Source organism: Paramormyrops kingsleyae, chromosome 6, assembly GCF_048594095.1.
Source record: "Paramormyrops kingsleyae isolate MSU_618 chromosome 6, PKINGS_0.4, whole genome shotgun sequence".
Taxonomy (NCBI): domain Eukaryota; kingdom Metazoa; phylum Chordata; class Actinopteri; order Osteoglossiformes; family Mormyridae; genus Paramormyrops; species Paramormyrops kingsleyae.
The window spans coordinates 7,952,892-7,968,703 of NC_132802.1; the positions used below are offsets into that span (position 1 = coordinate 7,952,892).

Below are 15,812 nucleotides of genomic sequence, written 5' to 3' on the forward strand. Positions count from 1 at the left end.
TAATAAAAGAATTGAATTTTTTTTCTTATCGCTCATCTATTTTTTTTTTCCCAGAGTAAGCTATTACTTGCTGCCTCTGGTTGCTAAGCAACAGGAAATATTAATAGCAAGTTTTATTAGCTAGGCTTCACCAGAGGAGTACTAAAATGAAGAAGTGGAAAACATGAATGTGTTACATAAATCTTTAGACCTTTCAGGCCTTTGCACAAGTCTCTGTTTGTGCAATGATTTATTGCAATGACGGTTCATTTATGAGAAAAGGGAGTGTGAAATAAGAAAATGGAACATTACCCCGAAGGACTATTTGAAAATAAATAATTGCAAAGGTGAAAAGAAAGCTGTTTAAAAACCAGGCTTCTTTTTCACTGAGATTATATTGGCCTATTACACGAGGAGGGAGAAAAAGCTGAATTTTCCTTCACCCTCTGTGAAGCTGTAATATAAGCACAGCGCCCCCATACACGGAATTTCTAGTAATAATAAAAAATAATAATAAAAAAACACTATTCACCTTGTTTTTATTTTCCATTAGAAAACAATATGTGAACAAATGTATCCAATGTCCAAAGACCCTGCACAGGCTTTATCCACAACAGCAGCAGAGAGATCATATACATGGTAGAAATTGCTTTGTAATCAAGGCATTGATGCTCTGGTTATAGATTTTGCCTTTCTATGGTACAACACACTTCCTTGCGAAATAACGGTGTTCATGCTAATTCACTGTATTTCCCCTCCAGTGTAGAGGTTTCATAGAATATCATAATTTTCACTTTAATAATGACTCGATTTTTAATGCAGCATATATCCACGGAGTCTTTCTGTTTAAGCTTCAAGGTTTAGCATCAGAGCCTAAGCAACTTTTGTCAGCTACTAAATCACCTGCATACTTGCTGTATTTTAGCAGTGCTGCAAGGTGTGTTCAGTGTTGGTGCATGAAGATGTACTATAGAATGAAAACAGATTTAGTCCCCACAATGGAATGCATACTGTACATGACCCACACACACACACACACACACACACACACACACAGACACACACACATACACACAGATAGCCACACCTATGTTTCTGCGGACTTTCCAATAATGCTCTCCAAAGCACCAAAAAAATAATGAATAAATTAATTAAAATAGCAATATCAAAATAAAAAAAGTTAAGCAATAAGGATGGAGAAGGGGAAAAAAGCATAACGTGAGCTTTCTTTTTTTTTTCTTTTTTACAAAGTTTAAAAATCCCACCCCATTATATTGCTCCGCTGTAGACGGCTGATTAGCTGAGAATATGCAAAGGATAATGGTGCTGAAAATGTCATGCTTGTCCACTGGATAGTGGATCGGATTCTGTATTTATATATGAAGGCGCTGAAGGCCATATCTCCACGGCCAAGTTATAAGCTGCCTTGAGTGACACCCAGCAGTGTTACCAACGTCCCCTTTTTTGGAAATGAAATTAAAAATGCTGCATGTTTTATAGAACAGTTTGGTGTCCAAGTCATGGCTACAGTAAAATTTATCAGCTGTGTGGCTGCCGCTCTTTTCTGATTTCAGCACTAAGCAGATGGACAGAGAATTGTTGTGAAAGGCAATTCCAGTTTGCCTCTACTGTACCCTAATTAGCGTGTGCATTAATTTCATGCCGGTGATGCAGTGCTTGCACACTGCAAAAGGAGCGTGACCCCCTTATAACACTTTATTACTTTACGTTTCCCCCTCAATTTTGTTCTTATAACCCCCTTATAATGCTTTATTACTGTACGTTTCTCCCTCAATTACGTCGTTAAATCCCCCTTATAACTGTACTTATTACCGTACTTTTCCCTCTCAATATTGTAGCTATGCATTTCAGTCATGCGTGAACATATACATGCATGAATATTTATAATACAAAGTAACATTAAAATTAAATGAATGTACGTAACATTAAATCATTTACACCAAAATCTATTATTTATTTTGGTCAATTCTGTGATTAAAGGATTACTGTGTGAATGCCCGCGGTGTCTGTATTCGCTCTATTACACATTTTCATATCACATGAAATAATCACTAAGCTTAGGAATGTGGTTTTTGGCAATTATTATAAAAACAGGTTCCAGCAGAGAGCTGTTTTTAATCACTCCGGTGGGTTTCCTCTTCAGGAGATTAGAAGCCTTGTCTATTAGGCAATAAGTGAAAGTATTTATTGAATGTATCTCTCTGCTCTTTCGAATATTTTAATGTGATAAATTACGTGGAAATTTGTCTCAGCAGATGGAAGATGTTAACAAGGCCTTAAAAATATGGACCGTTATAAACCTAAGACAAACACATGCGCCTATTGAGCGCGTCAGTCTTCCGTACATGATATTAAAGAGATAATGAGTTTACAGTCTCCAGGACATGCTGTAATAGTTTTAGCAGGGAGAGGATATGTCATAATGATTTTAGCAGAGTAGATATTAGTCCCATTTAAGGCAATGTGTCAAACTGCTCCCAGACGACCCTGACCACGATAGGACCCTAACGGCCTGGAAAACTAACTCACAGAAGCAAACATTTCTGGACTGGAACAAAAAGGAATTATCATAGCTGGAAAAGGAATTCTTAAAATGGCTTTACTTGACAACAGTAAACACCTCTCCCTTTTTTTCTAGGGATATATTTCAGTATAATTGCAAAAACAAAAGAAAAATGATCAACAAAGGCCTCTGCCCTTAAGGCCTCGGAGTGGTATACAGTAAGTGAGATTTGCCCCTTTTTCATTAGAAGGTATTTCACAACAGCGCCATCCTCTGGCCCTTTCTAAGAAATGCTTGATGTTTCACAAGGCTAGTCAGCTTCCTTTCTATTAGAAGTATGATGTTTTGCTTGTGTTCAAGATCAGGTGCATATTTACCCAATCCAAGAAGCAACCGTTTTTTTGTGCATCAACACTTCCAGCATTAGTGTTAAACATCACCCTGTGCATTTTTCACACTCCCTACGGCTGTCAACCTGGACTGACAGCCTTTTTGAAAATGTGTTTTGTGTATAAAAGTTTCAGTGGTTTTAGGACCAATTAGACAGGAGTCTAGACAGGACAGGAGTCTGATTTCTCTGCCTCTGACCATTTCGTCAGTCTATGTTCTGCCAGTGACTGGGCACAGACTGAGCCTGAACTTAGGACCACGCCGCAGTGAAGCCTCTGCAGACACAGGGTGCACTTAGAGAGCTATCATCTGGTCATATACAGTATTTCACCTGCCTGCAATCACATCAAACACGTCATCCGTCTTATCTAGATATATGTAAAATGAAATCCGTAATTCTTTTCACTGAGAAGTGAAAGTGATAAGAACCCCCCCTCCCCCCAAAGATATTTTTATTTTATTTTTATCCCTGCCACAGCATTCAGCATGCTGTAATCCATTTACAGCTCCTGTGATGAATCTGAATTGATGAAAACAGGCCCTCACTGCAGCACTGCCCTGGCAAAACACCTCATTTCCCAGGCTGTCAAGAGAAGACTGTCTTATGCAGGGAGGATGATGTTTAATGGATTTCCAGCCCCATTAAAACATTTCTTGCACTCCATTTTCCTGTGAGCAGAATGCACGTGCTCAAGACTGAATATATGCTCTCTGACCAGCAGACATTGTTATAAGTGCAGCATGAGCAGAAGAATTTTCCAGTGCCCTAAACAGGAATGCCATAAACAGCCACCATCAATTTTAGGAAGCAATCCAATGGTGAACTAAACCACTTTTTTTTCCTAATATTTCACTTTTACCTACACTCAAGAATTACAAAGTGCTCGTGAATCCTACCTTCACACTACGGTACGCTAATGCTAATCAGTCAAATCTTCCATGTAGACATTTCTGGAGCTCATGAATTATATGGAAACTGCCTGTTACACTTAGGCAACTGCAAGAGATGTAGCTATTTGCTTTATTTAGCAATATAGAACTGTGTTAAACTTATTCCTCAAATTAAACTACTTAAAATATAACTTAATTAAATTTAATTTCATTATCTGTTATCTGTCCTAACATAGATTTATTCAAAAGAACAAGCTACTGTATTGCAATACACAATAAAGTAAAATACTGAACAGCAGCTACTGAAGGACAGCAACAGAAATAATTTGCATGGTCAAGTATTGATTGTGAGCAATGGGATCTATTCTGAGGCTGAAAATCCTGACAGAGCCTAATAACCTTCTGTTCTTCTTCTCCAAGAAGAGCTCCACGTAGCAGGCCGCTGTTACCTGATGGGCAAATGCAGCCTGCTGATGTGAGCTAGAAACATGCACTGCGACCTTCTTACAGCAGGTGTCATGGCTACACCCATTTTTCTCTGGGGATAATTTAGCATCCTTAACTGTCTATCTACCAAAAGATACCTCAATCCCAGCATTTTCTGTACACTGGTAACGTGATGGAAGTAGACAATGCTGGTGTTCTGGCAGCTCACAGGGGGATCCCACAGACGTGAAGAAGCCCAGCATTCTTCATCCCGTTCTTCTCAGCTGCATGTTGACCAGCTCTTCAAAAGCAACTTTACTCACGCCCCCTTAAAACTATGTGTACTTCCTAAGACGCTCAAGACTCAAAATGCTTTACTGGCCATAAGCGACAAGCGCACTAGAATCCTTACTCGTCAGGCAGAACCCAATACAAAGCACCGGTAACAGTATAGAATTAATGAAACAATAGATGCATAATAGTAAAGCTAAAACAACAAAAGCATTTCGGTTCACATGAAGTTCAGGTGCAAGTAATATAGCTGCAACTGAGATTTAGCTCATGATGATGCGGATGGCTTGACCTTTCCAAATATTTCTGAATAATCTCAGTAATGTTATTTATCATCTGCCAGAAAACAAGCACTGTACAACAGTTTTAAAATGCACTAATGCAAGTGTGTATTCAAGTGTACGCTTTTTATTTTATTGTTTCTAATGCCCTTATTATTGTACCCTTGAATCTCTTAAATGGTGCTTATAAACAAATTTATTATTATTATGTTACATTCAATCTACCTAAAAAAGGCAAAACAAATGACTTATGTATGTGGTTGCGGATATAATTTTAGATACGAAGAGTGGAGTTGTTTTTCTTTAATTAGGTGATGCAGCTGGTGAGCTCAGCAGCTACACCGATGCTGTAAACACACTTTTGGAAACAATGCCCGCCCTCATCACATACGGTTTCAGCCGCTCTTATCATATTACATTCCCAGAATGCACTGGGAGCTTTTAAGGCCCAGTGGGAGGTTTCCGCAAGATGCCACATTAGCGCACGAATCCGATGGCCAAGGACGGCTCATCTGAACCGGCTGTAGGCACATGAACCCAGTAGGGAGAGACGGAATGACTTACAGAGTGCATCTGGCTGGAAAGCAGATGTCCGTCTTGTCCCAGCATGTTGGACATCATGATGGCGGGCAGCTCTGGGTAGGTGTATGGATTGATCAGGCCATTAGGAGGCAAGGAGTGGCACAGATAACTGGACTCGGGGTCCATTAGGTGGAGCAGAGACGGGTCGGGGTGATTGGGAGGTGTGATGGGGGGGATCTCGTAGTCTTCGTCGCCCCCGCCGCTTCCGCTGCCTCCACCCTGACCGGAGAAGTTCTGCAAGAGTGAAAGCAATGGCCGTGTCATTCCGCACTTCGATTAAGGAGACTATGCTTTGTGTGTGTCCCCCCCCCCCCCCTCCCCCCAGGTCGCCACACTACCTCCAAACATAGAAGCTTCCCTCTTTCTTACTTCTCAAATCACTGCACACACGTGCAGAGCTGCTGTAAATCCCCATACACTTTATTGTTTCGCTATTGCAAAATCCAAATATATTTATTTAACAGCTACCCTCCAGGCATTCGGTGATGCATGCATCACTTAGGTCTGGATCTCTTCTCACGGGGGGGGGGGGGGGGGGGTGGGTGTTGCCAAGAAACTCGTGACAACAGTAAGGATCCACTTCAGGATCCACTGCTCCAATCTGCCTCATTTACGCACCCAAGGGAGCAAAAATACACCTTTTTTCTTGGGCATTTACAATGATTTCATACACAAGTTTGAGGGCAGGTCCAGCTTAAACAAAACAAGAGTGGATAACCTAATTCACACAGTACTAAGGCAAACAACACACTCTGCTTTGTTTATAGACCACGGCTCTTATTAGGACATTCTCTTAAAGGCATCACTGACATGTACGCATTCCGCCATTACTGCTGAAACCTGAAAAGAGGTGTTGTGGGGATGCACAATTCTTTGCTCCTAAAACTGGCGCTATTCACCCGGGAATGAAAAGCAATTTTGTTAGAGGCAATCTGATTTCACTCCGTTCATAATCATGGAGTCAAATTAATCATCACAAATAATATTCCGGTGTCAGCCATTCAAGAGGTTTTTAATAGAATTTTTATGATTCATGTCTTGCTGTATATATCAAGCAGTCTGTTCAGTTACATTTCAGAAATCAATTCCATGTCATCTTCGTGTAGGCTGTCATCTTGCTTACCGGCGCGGCCATTTATCTTGCCAAACAAATACTTTTAGCAGAAAGTTGAAAAATCAGGGGTTTGGGGGGGGGGGTATTTCAGCAGCTGAGAAAACATTACTATCAGATAACATTACAATTTATACATGTTACAGAAAGGGCTGTTAGTGATGAACATACTGTAAAGTTTTTGCATTTTTATTATTGACAGAAAGCTTTCTAGTGCAATATGGTTCTGTAAACAGTCCACCCTCAGAGCTACCCAAACAAATGCTGCCATTGTCTTCTACACTGAGGTACAAAAAAATTACAAAATACTCCCCCACTCTGTGCCATTGTATCATAGATGAAAGAAACAATTTGGCTACAAGGAGAAATGCGTCTCTTTTACATGACCATAACCTAGACATTTTATGCCAGAGATCAAAATGTCCAGTAGATTGATACATTTTTTACCTTGAGAGAGAGCTTTAATTCAGTCCTTTTTACATTTTTTTTTACCATTCTAAGCAAAGGAAAACTAGAAGAATTGTGTTTCAGAGATGAAAAGGAACTTAATTTTATTCTTAAACCTAAAAAATAATGACTTTAAATCATTGCAAACTTCAACAAATAATGTAAAGCCTTCAACTGGACCGGCTCCTTGGCCTCTAACAAATACTGTTTACAGAAAACAGCCTATTAGGTTTTGAAATATACCTTTAATAAAACGATATTACCTGTATATCTGATTTCCTCTCTCTGTGCTCCAATATGAAGTATCTCAGCATATTACAGTGCAAAATGTAGACTTTTAGCTATTCACAGTAAAAGAAAACATGGCACTTTTAAAAGTAGCAAGCAAAGTCTGTAGTAACCTGAACCCTTGGATATGCACTAAAAAGATTACAGAGAGAGAGAGAGACCACAGCTTTTGCTATTCTAACATACTGATCCTGTGATGAGCAATAGATGGAAATGAACTATGCAAAGCTAAACTGACACATGGTGTTGATTTTGCAAAGTCATCCTTCAATTATGTTACCTGAGGAAAATGAAAGCACTAAAACTAGCTCACAAGACAAAGGAAGCACTTTAATACATCTGAATAGCTGCAATGGACATAAACACAAGAAGAACAAAACTGCCAAAACTTAACTTACTTTGCCTCTTCGATCTCCAAAAAAAAAGGTTTGTCCTCTGAAGACATTTGTTTCTTATTTTTTTTGTTTCAAGGATATTGCTATTGTTCAGTCTAATGGATAAGAAAACGAACATTTCCTGAGATTCAATTTTCCTCATAATTGTTGGAAGGAAACTAAATTATCTTTGTAAACATGGAGAGCTTTGTGTGAAGAATACCCTCTGTTATTGTACTTTTAGAATGCCATGATTCATGTACAACATAGTACTTTTCTGGCAAGTGGGTCAAAACTGGTCTGAACTCAACCTAATAATCTGCCACTTTTTTCCCAGTGAAACTGAAAGAGCATTTTGGTGTTTTTCAGCGAGCCCAACACACTTCCACTTTATGTTTCTTTTTGGGATGACACACTAACTGCATCTCTTAACTCTTCATTACAAACATTTTATTTATATAGCCAAGGTGATGCACAATTGAGAAAGCAGAGTCAGACAATCCCAGAAGCCACTGGCAGTTAAGGACCTTGTTCGAACGCCCGATGGTAAAATTACTCTTCCAACCACAGGACATGAACCAGTGACCTCTGGTTCACTGACACAGTGTCCTAACCGACTGAGCCACACACAGCCCCTACAAACCACACATTTCATTTACTGCATAGATGTTTCACAAAAGGATATTGTTATAATTTTATATATATATAAAAAAATTTGAAGGTACTGTTAACCGATTCTCTATTTGTAAGGTTGCAAAGATTCCCGGCTACTACAATGCTACATTTGAGCCAAGCGACATATTACTAAAGGAGCCTCTTAGCCTCTTAACATCATTTTAAGGAAAAGCTCAACTCTGCATTAGTTTTATCTGAGTTACCAATTCAACGCACCAGAAGGAACGTATTTGAATGACAAACACCGGTATTCTGCTCTCTGATTAGAAATGGCTTCTAATAAATAAATAACTGCCATACATGTCCTCTCTGCATAATTACACGTGTTCAAAATGACACGGTAAAAGTGAAATGGAAATGAAATGTCACCTGGCAATCCACAGTGGATATGTAGCTGTCGCAGCATAAGCAGCAGCGTTAGCGCTCAAAATGGTGAGGCCTAACCAAATGAGTGTTCCTGCATACAACACGTCTTCTCAAAAACACACTGTCATTCAGAGAGATGAGTTAAAGAAAAAAAAACAAAAAAACTGCTAGCTTTACAGTAAGTTGTCTGCATCATCGTTTTGCATCAAGACGAAGAAGGTGTTGCCTATTGGGTGAGTCTACTATAATTTGTGATGGCGATAGATTAGATTTAACAGTTAGAGCACTTGTGAACACCAGGTTGCCAAACGTTTGCGTGTACTTAAATGACCCTTTTCAAACACTTGAAAGCACAAGGTTTAGGAGATTAAGGACGGCCTTAGTCAGCAGCTAAATTATCTTCACTGGAGTCAGGGCTACTGTGGAGAACGCTCACCTCAGCGAAGGCGTTTCTGCTTACCGTCGACACATAGAAAAGGGCGGACATACCCCAAATACATCACCACCGTAAACACGAGTGGATCCCACCTTCTTATATAGATGTGCATGTCCATCAAAGTCATCTCTCCGTCCAGGGGAGAAAAAAATATATATCTATATATAAAAAAGAAAGAAACTACTTCTGATTCAGTGATAGGCAGAGGGGAACCGTGGATCAGATGGAAGTTTTAAATTTGACCAAATTCAGATAAACAAGGCAAATAAACAACAGTGAGGTGATGGTGTGGGTCCAGCCCGCTTATGAGATGGCAATCTTCCCGGGTGGGAAGAGGGTCCCAAACATCCGAATTCAAATAGCATCTTCTCAAGATTAGAAGGAGGATGGAAGGAAAAAAACCTTTTAAAGAGTTGATAGAACTGGAAGGGGGCTTAGTTGAATAACTACTCCTTAGGTGATTTCAAATTATCACCAGCAGGACTAGGTTACCCGTCTGTAGGCAAGGTTATGAATTCAGATGGTGAGAGACGATTCTGCTGATATATTTAGTGTCTGGCATTGTCAGATAATACACAGTGGCGCTTAGTGAAAATAACAAAAGATCCATTTTGCACTTTAATTGTCTTCGGTGCGAGCAATTGCGTTGTATCCCACACGGACTGTTTAACTACAGATTGCTGAATAGTGCGGGGAAGAAAATCTGAGTGACCGCCCCCCCACCCCTATTCTGCCTGCAGCTCTGCTCTGCACACAGTGGTTATAAGAGGGGTCTGCTGGACAAAGCATGTATGTCTGGATGTAAAGAAAGGCCAGCTCTCCTCTTCACCTGTTCGGTGGCATTTCCCTTAAATGTCAGATTCAAATAGATCTCAAATAGACCCTTTTCAGCTGCATGGCCTCCTGCTCTGAGTAACTGGGCCACACGACTCATTGCCTTTGTCTCGGAATATGGATCCGGGCTGGACCCCGATTAAACGCGATCGGATTTTCCGGCCGGCGACGACAATGCGCCGTAAACGATTTGATATCGAGATAGAACGCCAGCTAGTGGACACACAGCAAGCCAAATGTCACTTGGCTGGTTTTCTTAAAATTTGTTTCAGGGAAAGCAACTCTCAAAGCCTTAAAGTGGCAGAATTACACGGACAGAAAATTCCTGTTATATTTCCGCAAGCAGACATCGAGAGTGTTAATGTTTTAGCACTTCGCCGTAATCATATTCTGCTGACAGACAACTTTCAGAAATACAACGTGCATAAGACGGCAAGGCTATGCAGGTACGCCATAAAATATAAAATATAAATGGCTCCTTCTCCCCAATCCCCCTCCCCTATCCTGAAGAGTGAACACAGGCTGTTCAGTGTAAGCACATATGGCACAATAACAATCCCATAATCCATTTTATTTTTACTTTCATGATGTCATTCTCCTTAAGCCATAACTTTATGAGTTGCAAACTGGAAAACAAATGATCCTGATCCCATTGTTCATCCTCCTATGTTCTCATTAAAGCCGCGATAGCAGAATGCAGTGATTTACTGTAATTGGACCAGAAAAGTGCATCGGCTGGATTCATCAGTGAATATACGGCACGGCTGCATTAAAATAGATTGAACATCACTAAATATTAGACCAGATGCCTACACTCCTATTATACTTCAATCAGCTATGACCTTGGATTCAATATAAGGAAATACGACGACTCTGATACAGAAAAAAAGAAAAGCATTAGAAAACTGATATAAATATCAAAGTGCTTAGGCCCTTAAATCCCGGCTTCTGTAATATATATAGCAGAGCTTCTACTGATTATTTTGCTTTTAAGTTTTCTTAAGAGGCCATGTGAGACATCAGAAGCACAGTGACTGCTGATGGCTCACAGAACGTCACTGCAAATGCAAAATTCTACCAAACAGAACAAGAAGGGGGGAAAAATGATACTTAACTCTATGTCGACTGAAACACAGTTGTTCCGCAGTGTGGATTTTATGGCCTACATAAAAAAGACTAATTGTGAAGCCACACCCTTGAGAAGCTCAGTGAGAAGAAAATAATGTCTTGTTGTTTTTTTTTTTTTTTTTTTACGTGAATAAAATGCACTAGCTGTGCGATTCTCAGTTCTGCTCCACCTCTGAGGTACGTGAACGCTTCATAAATGATGACAAGTAGGATTGTTATCCACAACAGGGCCCTGATATCTGGTGGCGCAGTTCGAGGACGGCGAAATGAGGCTGGTGCCCGAATGCACTTCGAGTTCGGCCGACTGTTTATCCGGCCAGGCTAACGTTCTTCTCAAGTCCTCACGTGCCTCCTCTTCATCACCCCGGACTGCAGCCCTTGGTGCCGGACACGTGACTTGGCTACGGGTGCAGATCGTGAAGAAGCTTGTCTCAGGCGATACTCACATTGGAGCCGCTACAGTTTTACACCTCAGACTTCAGTGTGACTGTGTCGTCTTTGCTCCCCCCCTTTGGTGTTAACATCTTGAAATGAAAATAAGCGCAACACAACACAAATACTTTCACTTATTTTTAGGTATTGCATGAACAATGAGAAGGCTTACATAATCGCAAGAAGTTATATGATGTTGGAACCTACATGCGAGTACATTTAAAAATGTATTGGTGGTTAATCCTGCATTTAGATAGGCTCAGATAGGAAAAGTAAGGTTTTATTTAAACATCACGAGTGTAAGGCGACGGTGCGGACTCCGTAACCCCCATGGCGAGCAGTGGTGTGCGTCGGAGAGCTCTCCCAAGGAGCCGTATCATGTCGGAGACATCAACACTCCACAAAGCCTTCTCTGCCGCAGCGGTGAATCTCCTCTTACCGCCATTCTACACCTGGGCGCTCGAACTTCATCTTTCCAGAAGGCTGACTACATTATTTATTCGGCACTCTGTTCCATAGCATTTGCAAATTTCGTGGGGCGGGTGGGGGTTGGCGGGGGGGGGGGGGGGGGGGGGGGGGTGCACGGGCCTAATGCACTTCCATTTGTCTCAAGCGGAGATGTAAGTCTATCGCTCTGGATTAAGCAGCCGGGCAGCCGATCACACGCAAAGGGGGCCGTCTTTGCTCATTGCCAAGAGGAAACTCCAGTGAATGTTAGATCAGGCTTGTTAGGCTTCATCACAGCTAAGAGAACAGCGAGGGGGGGGGGGGTTACTCACGCCGCACTCTCAAACGGGGGGTGACAAATATCGCACGGCGTGATGCAATGACTTGTGTTATGTCACAGCCAGGGGCTAGAAAATCCTGGCCAAAATGTCAGCGCGACCCCACCCTGCTCAATTTTACATATAATTTTATGCATTCAATGGCCCCTGTAAAGTGCTGGGCCTCCGGAATCTTCCAGAGTATCCATGCCCCTGGTCAGCCCCAAGGAGGTAACCACTTCATCAGACAGGAAAGTGACACGGTTTCTCTGCTAGCAGATTCATTTGCATCCAACCCTGAAATGCATATACTGAGGCCCCCATGCAGCAAGCAAACCAGACTCCTCTATCTGACATTTCTGAGGTTCTGTTTAAGGCATCGTTATCCTTTCCCTACTGTTCGCAGAGAGAAGATTAATGGAGTGTAATGATATTCATTATACGCCGAAATGTGCTGCCTGCTCACAGGGGAATTATTATAATTGTTTTGTTTAAACTCATTGAATAGGGAAAAAAAAATGGATCTCTGTTAAGCTGCAGGTTTGCTGGGGGTGCCTCAGTCGAGTGCCGGGCTGGGCAGACGGGCCACAGAGCCAAAGGACAAAGGCGTCACTATGTCAGTGGGTTACGCCCATTGTGCAGAGGGCAAAGATGTCACCAGCGTGCCACATGGTAAGGCACAGAGGACAGAACGCTGCATTAAGTATGACATATAAGATGTAAAATCTGGGAAATTCAAGGTACAGATTCTGACTTTACTGTGGCTTTTTCCCCTCATTCTCTTACTGAGGTTAAAAAAAAAATCATCCTCATCACTTGCCCTTGCTCTGGACAGGTTTTTACTCATAACAAGGGATTTTTTTTTCAAGAGATAGAACAGTAACAAGAGCAACAACAGCTCAACAGCGGACCGCCCCTCCCCCCACCTCATCGCTGTGCCCCCTCCCTCCTTCCCACCCTCTCTCCATTCTTTCGCTCCCCGTCTCCCCCCCCCCCACCATATTCCGACCCCCCTCCCCAACTGGCTGAGGCACAGTACACATTTCATTCTCCCGCAAGGTCAGCAGGTCGCCTTCATTTGATCAGACGTCAGCTCAGATTAAAATCAGCCTCTTTGTGCGATGTCATATTTTATTACGGATTCCACTCATTTCGGGGTCGGGGGGTCACGCTGATTTGATTGGACAACAGGAATGATATAATTTGTGTTTAACCCTGGGCAATATGAGATCTGAGTGCCATGCTAATGCATTTTGCAAAGATACAGCTGCCCTCAATGACTAATTTGAAATGGCACTGCAGCGTCATACAAGTCTGGCCCCTGCACATCACGCAGTTACATGGGGGTCTAACAGAGGGCAAAGAGGCCCCGCCCCCCCAGCCACACAGTGACACAGTGACTTGACCTAAAGACTGCGTTCACCAATGGGTCAGAATTGTGGTTAAGGGGAGAGGCAAAAAAACCTAATAATTCAGTTCAAAAGTTCACAGAATTGGTATTAATTCCATTAAAAGAAGGATGATGTAAAAAAAAAAACAGTTAACAAGTAAACACAAGTTAAGGTAAGTTTTCACCTACTGATCCATGATTAAATAAAGCTGAAACATACAGATTGCAAAAGGTTCCATTTTTAACGAGTGTCTACATCTGCCGGGGTTATTGTACGATGAGGACGACATGTTTCCGGATCCCCTCGATCCCGGCCTCACGGACACGACTGGGCGGCTCTCTTCATCCGCTTCCCGGTGTTGGTTCTCGGCGCGCCCGCCCCCCCCGCTACTTCGTTCCTTGTCGTTTCTTATCTAATTATGTCAAGGCCCTTTCGTTAATAACTCCGCAAAGACGAATCCCGGCAAAAATAGCCCGACACTCCTTCCATCAAGCTGTCTGGAGCAGGTCAGATAATGTGCAGTAAAACGATATGACAGATACTTCATGACCAAGGTGGGGAGTTGGGTAAATGGACGGGGGGGGGGGGGGTGGCAATGCCAATGGGGGGTTGTTTTCTCTTTCAGAAGAAAAAATAATTGGTCTTATTGGCTGACATGCAGTGACCTATATAAAGCTCGACTACGGATCGTAGTTGAGGCTGCTGCGTTCACCTTCCATCTGTCCTGCGCTCCGACTGTGCGGAGTTTACTGCCGGAGGCTGCTCCTCCTGGTGACGGCTTCTCGTAAATTACCGCGCGGAACCTTCCGGATTCCAGCAGGAGCGCTTCACAGGTGACATAGTAGCAAGAAGCTACAAATACGTAAAGGGAGACGGGACGAGACTGGTTCGCTCATCGCTCCCCCCCCAAGAGCCGCTAGCACGGCTGTGGTACCTTGAGAACGAGAGCATCAGTCCCACCAAAAGACGCATTATCCTGTCATGGCCTGGACCCCTGCTTCACTTAGATCGCCACACGTCCTTCACCAGGGTAAACAGGACAGTCGACTACATGCAGCGCTGTGTCAGTGTGCCCCCCCTCTGTCCCTTTGCCTCTGTTGCTGTGGCTTTACTCCCCAGCCTTGCACAGCTGTGACGGGCCAATCCCAGCATGCCCCTCTCATTTCAACCTCCGATTCTGTTCCTTTGTCCATAGACCCTGAGCGCCAGTCGTACGGTTGTGTACAGATGCCAATACAGCACTAGCACATGGTGATTCTAGTGATGGATCTTAAAAGATGAAGGGGAATAAGAGGGGCCACCCTTATCATTAGCCAATGACATGTCTTGAGTTGGTGAGTGACAGGGGAGAGGGCACTCTATGGACCAATCAGCTTTCAGTTTGGCCCTGCCTGTCTACACACCTCTGCATCCAGTGGAAATGGCTTAACACCCTGCACAAATCTCATTGTGAGATTCCAACCATGCCATTAACACCTGGGGGTCACTCTTCACTGCATTCTGCTGTATTCTAACAGCAAAACCAGATAAAAGTTCCCACTCCAATGTGATACCTGATGAGGTTTCTCTGCGTGTAGCAGAACAGAATGTCTTCATTTTCACTGTACAGGCAGCAAGCACAACAAAATTCAGCCTTTGAGCATCCCATCATGGTCTCCCATGAGACAGGAGAGAGAGAAACTTGGGGTCAGAGTACAGGGTCAGTCAGTTTTGAGGGGTTACGGCATTGCTCAAGGACCGAACACCGATATGATTACACTGCAGGCCGCGGGGTTCAATCCAGTGACCTTCCAGATGCAGACGCAGACTTCCAAACCCGCAGAGTCACACATCGGCCCTAACACACCGCAGGAAAAGGTGTCATAGTGAGCGGACAAGTCGCTCCTCTTCCAGCGAGTGTGCAGCTGTGAATTTTCATTGGGCGCAGTGTCAGCAAAGCAATCACAGAGGCTTTAAACGCCGAAATGAAGAGAGAGACAGAGGGAGCGAGAGAGAAAGAGAGAGAGCGCAAGGGAAGGGGGGGTGAGGTACAGAAACTGCAGTGTTCAAGTCGAGGTGTAATCTAAACAACGGGAGGATGCCCCACGTCACGTCCGCGAACTCCACGGTAATGGAAACCAGCAGGAACGCCGACGGATATGGAAACCCCCAGACGATGGGAATTTACACAGGCCTCTCCGAGTCTTTAATCAGCCAAATGAT

The 15,812-nt window shown here is 42.8% G+C and overlaps 1 protein-coding gene across 10 annotated transcripts in view; it reads right to left on the minus strand.

The window, feature by feature from the left end:
- LOC111855862 (TOX high mobility group box family member 2-like) overlaps window positions 1-15,812 on the minus strand; it is a 140,082-nt gene that overhangs the window by 33,667 nt on the left and 90,603 nt on the right. For 9 of the 10 annotated variants that reach the window (XM_072713568.1, XM_072713562.1, XM_072713563.1 and 6 more), the window contains one exon: window positions 5,347-5,598. In XM_072713568.1, the coding sequence (XP_072569669.1) occupies window positions 5,347-5,598 (252 nt within the window). Of the gene's footprint in view, window positions 1-5,346; window positions 5,599-7,185; window positions 7,300-15,812 lie in introns of those variants that run through there. The other variant, XM_072713565.1, reaches the window with a different exon arrangement.